At 33.4% G+C, this 5,353-nt stretch overlaps 2 protein-coding genes across 5 annotated transcripts in view; one reads left to right on the top strand and one right to left on the bottom strand.

Annotated features, from left to right (window-relative positions):
• Nucleotides 1-863: 863 nt before the first annotated feature.
• LOC106475627 lies at nt 864-1,774 on the top strand. The gene is made up of 3 exons (XM_013936304.2): nt 864-999; nt 1,177-1,236; nt 1,391-1,774. Exons 1-3 carry the CDS (start codon nt 879-881, stop codon nt 1,636-1,638), a joined length of 429 nt encoding a protein of 142 aa, XP_013791758.1. The 5' UTR covers nt 864-878; the 3' UTR covers nt 1,639-1,774.
• A 59-nt stretch (nt 1,775-1,833) lies between these two features.
• Nucleotides 1,834-5,353, bottom strand: part of LOC106475628 — a 13,178-nt gene continuing 9,658 nt past the window's right edge. For 3 of the 4 annotated variants that reach the window (XM_022379692.1, XM_013936305.2, XM_022379691.1), the window contains 5 exons: nt 4,381-4,517; nt 3,821-3,923; nt 3,198-3,362; nt 2,479-2,626; nt 1,834-2,225 (listed from right to left, as the gene is read on the bottom strand). In XM_022379692.1, the coding sequence (XP_022235400.1) occupies nt 2,020-2,225; nt 2,479-2,626; nt 3,198-3,362; nt 3,821-3,923; nt 4,381-4,517 (759 nt within the window). In that variant the 3' untranslated portion in view covers nt 1,834-2,019. The remainder of the gene's footprint in view (nt 2,226-2,478; nt 2,627-3,197; nt 3,363-3,820; nt 3,924-4,380; nt 4,518-5,353) is intronic. The other variant, XM_013936307.2, reaches the window with a different exon arrangement.

Genomic DNA, 5,353 nt, shown 5'->3' with positions numbered 1-5,353 from the left:
TCCTTGTTATAAAAACTGTAATGTTCTGTCCAGTGGTAAGAAATCTCTTGTTCCTTGTTATAAAAACTGTAATGTTCTGTCCAGTGGTAAGAAATCTCTTGTTCCTTGTTATAAAAACTGTAATGTTCTGTACAGTGATAAGAAATCTCTTGTTCCTTGTTATAAAAACTGTGATGTTCTGTACAGTGGTAAGAAATCTCTTGTTCCTTGTTATACAAACTGTAATGTTCTGTCCAGTGATAAGAAATCTCTTGTTCCTTGTTATAAAAACTGTAATGTTCTGTCCAGTGGTAAGAAATCTCTTGTTCCTTGTTATAAAAACTGTAATGTTCTGTCCAGTGATAAGAAATCTCTTGTTCCTTGTTATAAAAACTGTGTAACATCTTGAATGTATCAGAAACAAATTATGTGAAATCTTGCTGTTTTCTTAATACTGAAGTAATTTTGTATGGTGAGTGTCCTATATTGTTATTAAAAACTAAGTAATTGAACAGGACTTAGTAATTCTTGTTACATATAGTTTGTAAATTTATCTCTTCTACAAATCATTTAATGCATAGAGAAGTTTATAGATTTTCATATTTCCTTTAACAGTCACTGCATTTTGAATATTTTCTAAAAGCAGGAAAAATATTGGTTTTTATTTTGACATTGATTGTTTTCTCTTTTATTTGCAGAGCTTAGAATGTTTCAGTAACTAACAGTTAATGTTTTGTATTTTTCAGTAATAACATCAGAAGATAACTATGTATTACTACGTATTATTTGTTCCTATCTTTCTGAATCAAAGCTTGAATTTAAACATAAAAAAATGGGTCAATTTTAATGCTGAGTGGTGTACTTTGTTTATTTCACAGCAACTGTGAACTAATTAAATAATGAATGATAAACATTACAGTGGTCCAGAAGTCCCCAAGGAATCTCAGGAAGTATCACCTGTTTCAGAAACTGAAACAGAGCAGCCACCAGAGGTGAAGACTGAAGCTGCCACAGATCAAGGTAGGTGTGGTTACTGTGTAAATTTTCTCTATGACATGTTGTATTTCATTCACATATATTTTTTCTATATTTTCATACATTCCAGCAGCTTGCGAGTTAAGAGATAATATGGATTGTGTTAATGTTTTTGAAAAATTAAACACACATGCTGATTTAAGTATTTTCTGTCATGATTAGGTGACGGTCCTGGTGTTCAGTTTGTGGGTGAGGAACAGACAGAAGTTGTACCTTCAACAAGTAAGTTGTCTTAGACTTGCCATTGATTATTTCGTAAAGAAAAGATACTAATTCAGGCAGTTAAATCTTTCACAGGTACACAACTGAGATGAACATTAATCCTTAAGTCTACTATCAAACACTTTCTAAGGTGAAATAACTTCTTCCATCCCAGGTAGCGGTAGTCAGCCACAGCGAAAGCCAATTGTGTGGAACGAAATTAACAGTGGTGGAGATAGTGCCTCATCGCTAGTTAATCCAGAGCAGTTTCCAGTTCCACGAGGTCAGGGATCAAGGCGTTCGGGCCGGGGACGGCGTAGTAGGCTACGCGGCACTAGTCCATACTCCATGCAGAGGGGATTCCCAGGAGCCTGGTCATCCCCTCGAAGAGGTCGAGGTGCACCAGGGAGAGGGGGATTTTAATTTGTAAGATTGACCACTCGCTTCCATTGCTTTAAGTTCTTTTCTGGGTAGCGAAATATGGAAGAAAACTTTAGCTAACTATTATGTTGTATTTGTTAAATAAAAACTTTCTGCACTGTATCTCACAGTAAAATTACAACTGCTATGCAAAGCTTTTAACAGTACTAGTCACTGCTAGTAATAGGTTTTACTAACATTAAACAAAATCACTACTATTTATTGCTTCAAACCAACAACTTTATTACAGTAAATGAGTCACTTATCTCACTCTATTAAAAAAAAATATAATTCATAAAGAACAAATATAAATTTCCTTGGCATTGGTGATTTTTATCCTTGTGACATGTTTCTTCTGTCCTAGGATAATAGTTATTGTCTTACTTAACTCTCTTCATCTGTTTTATCCTTGCACTGACCAGCTTTATTTAAACTGGCTGTTGTCAATGTATGGATATTTTGCTTGATTTCGTTTTTTACTTCGGCGGTTGCTACTCTCAAGTTAGCTTTCTTAGAACTATTTTGAAAGGTTTTTAAAGATGGACTTTGACAGCAACCTGTATGATCATCGCTTTCTGCAATAGGTAGATCTAACAAGAATAAAATAAGTATTATTATTTAAAATTGTTCCTTCCTACAGAAGCACTTAAAGGTAGAATGGGAAAACTTCAACATATCAGTGTTTCGATAAACCTTCCAATTACTGAAGATTGTGCTTAGTTAACAATAACTTCTTAGTAATTTTTATAGTTTTCTCAGAGTAGAAATTAATACATGTACATCTAATTATCATAAATAATTTGTCAAATACACCTAGAACTTTTAACATGCTTGCCTACTTACCAAACTTGCATTCCTGACTACAAACATAATAGCCAGACTCGTCATCTGCTCGGGCCATTTTAAGAAGCTGTAAGCCACGTACAGTCTGGATACCAAAGTTGGTGTTCTTGAAATCTGTGTAACATGATGGCTTAATCTTTTTAATTCCCTGAAGAAAAAAAAACTCGGAATGTTGAACAATTATGACTGTTCATTTCCTATAAAATAATGTTTAAATCTGTGGTTGAGAAACAAAACAACTGACGGAAGTAATACTTACTGCATCAATTTTACAAAGCTTAACTACGAGAGAGATCAGGTTTTGGGTTATATATATCTACCAACATCTATCATAGATAATTTCACCCAATAAAATCTGAAGAAGTAGGTAACTTCATTATTGAACATTACTGTATTTTGTCATGGTGCGAGTTCTTGTATTATCCGACAGTATAACATAGGAAGGAAAGCTTTCAACATTTCATACTTAAGGACATCTGACTGATCATTAACACAGTTTGATTCACTAGTAGACAAGATCAGTGAGATATTCTTTGGATAAAAGTTAAATTCCATAACAGGCAGAGTCCATGTTGTTGACCAGTGAGGTGGTCTGGAAGAAGGTTAGTTTGATTCACTAGTAGACAAGATCAGTGAGATATTCTTTGGATAAAAGTTAAATTCCATAACAGGCAGAGTCCATGTTGTTGACCAGTGAGGTGGTCTGGAAGAAGGTTAACCTTCTTCCAGAGTTTTGGTGAACGAGACAGTTTCATGATAGTCAAGTGAGCTTTATAATCTGTTTTATCCGTTACTGTCAGTCCACTTTCACAAAAACATTTTGCCACAGCTCCAGCTACGTAGTCAAGTCTTTCTTTTCCTTTTGTTACTTTTGCAAACAACACCTGTGATAGATGGGATTTATCATGAAAAAGTTGTAATTTTTATTCCAAGTTTATATAAAAATACATTACTTATTGGTGAATTCTGTCAATGAATAATTGAATTAAACTTTTTATATAAAAGTTGCTACTATTTACTAGAATCAACAATCATAAAATAAATCCTTGTCAGTGAGAATTATTAAACCTGACAATATCTTGTTCTAAGGATTTTTACAGCATCATGATAAGACTGCTGATAATTGTAAGTCCCATCATTCTTTCCTGGTCAACTACTCCTTTTTTCTTTTATAGCTGTTGCTGAAAAAGCCTTTTAACAAATACCAGAACTCATCAATTTAAGCTAAGTTTTAACACTATTTGTGAATGAGACAGAAACCACTCTGATCATCAACCTTCAATTTCATAAAAACATTATAACTGTGTGACCAGCTCGTATGTGTAATAAGAAAGACACTAACCTGATTCTGAAAATGAGACAACCCGTGAAACTCCAGATGGATGGGGTTAGCATTAATATTTTCCTTCACATGGTCATAGCAGGAGGATAAAGTATCACATGCTCTGTGCAAAAAATAAACATTGATTTTGTGAAACTAGTATCAAACTGGAAAAACAAGTGAAAATGACATCAGTACTAAAAGTAGTTATTTATATACACCTGGTAGATAACAGGCTGTGTCTTTCACTAATACAAAAAAGGGGTGTAAAGAACCAGTGGTTATAATAACATCACTCTTTATTAAAAAAATCAATACATTTTGGATACTGAAAATATACAAGTGGTGCAAAAAATAAACCTTTATCAACACTAAACCTTTGAAATAAAGCTAAACATTAACTTAGCTTGATGAAGAATAAATTAGGATATAAAACTCAATATTAACCCAGTTTCATCAAGAACATTGTACCCTGTGATGACAAGTAAAATTTATGAAAATGTTGTTATTTGTCTTTTTCTTGTTTTGTTTTTGTTCATCTTCCAAGTTTAATTATTTATGGTTACACTAAGTTAAAATACCTTTTCAAGTCTTCTCCATTTTCAAGATGCATAACAAGTAATGTGAGATGCAATGTTGTCAAAGGGATTACTGCCAGCTGGAGATTCTTGTCAAATTCCACAATATGATCTTGTACCTTTTTGATATGGCAATGTACCTGAGAGTACAATAAACACCATCACTAAGAATACAGAAGATTTTCATTGAAAGTTCCATTATCTGGCTGAATACTAGACTTTTTTTTTTACGTCGTGTGACTTGAGAAAGTCGCAAGTGTTTGAATGTTAGCTACCAATACATCAATATCTGTGACTCAGTCTTAAAGTACAAGCAACAATAAACTAATTCACATTACATTTATTGTTTTATTACCTCAATTCCAGTTTCTTCAAGTGACAGAGCTGGAATGTTTAACACCCATATATAAGCAGTCAGTGCTAAGCACGTTCGATGATGTACATAAATTCTGGACACTGAATGTCTCAGCAAAATAAAAGAATGATGATGATGAATGTAAAACATTTCAAACAAAGACAAATTATGGAAGAAGATAAATCTGACGCAGAGATAGGAATGCATACACATTTGATGACATCGTACTACTTCGATGAAAAGAGACTTCTACATATACTGAAAAATTAGCCCCCCCCCCCATTTTGAAACACACCAGTGATATAAAAAAAGTACAAATAGAAATGGACTTCTATCAAAACTGTACACACCAACCAAAACCTCATTTGTAAATGTTTGAATGAATAATTTAACTATTGAAAAAAATGGAAAATACCATACTTACAATATAAAGTGTCATGTACAGTTGTGGTGACATGAAAACTGTCTGATTACCAATTAGACAGTTGGCAGAACTCGGCCAATTAATCATGAAATTAAGAATTGGGGTGGAGGTGGCATAACAGGAAAATCATGCATAATGGTATAGTAATGGCTGGAGACGGCTTGAATGGGTAATGAAGAAAAACTTTAATATAACAG

Source organism: Limulus polyphemus, unplaced genomic scaffold (assembly GCF_000517525.1).
Source record: "Limulus polyphemus unplaced genomic scaffold, Limulus_polyphemus-2.1.2 Scaffold8890, whole genome shotgun sequence".
Lineage (NCBI taxonomy): Eukaryota > Metazoa > Arthropoda > Merostomata > Xiphosura > Limulidae > Limulus > Limulus polyphemus.
Note: the sequence above shows the minus strand (reverse complement) of the source record. Positions and strands in the feature narration are given on the sequence as shown.

Excerpts from the sequence above, each read along its gene's own strand:
- LOC106475627 (XM_013936304.2), top strand. The coding sequence starts at position 879 with ATGAATGATAAACATTACAGTGGTCCAGAAGTCCCCAAGGAATCTCAG. Across the intron at positions 1,000-1,176 it reads TGAAGCTGCCACAGATCAAG|GTGACGGTCCTGGTGTTCAG; the intron begins GTAGGTGTGGTT and ends TGTCATGATTAG. Across the intron at positions 1,237-1,390 it reads AGAAGTTGTACCTTCAACAA|GTAGCGGTAGTCAGCCACAG; the intron begins GTAAGTTGTCTT and ends CTTCCATCCCAG.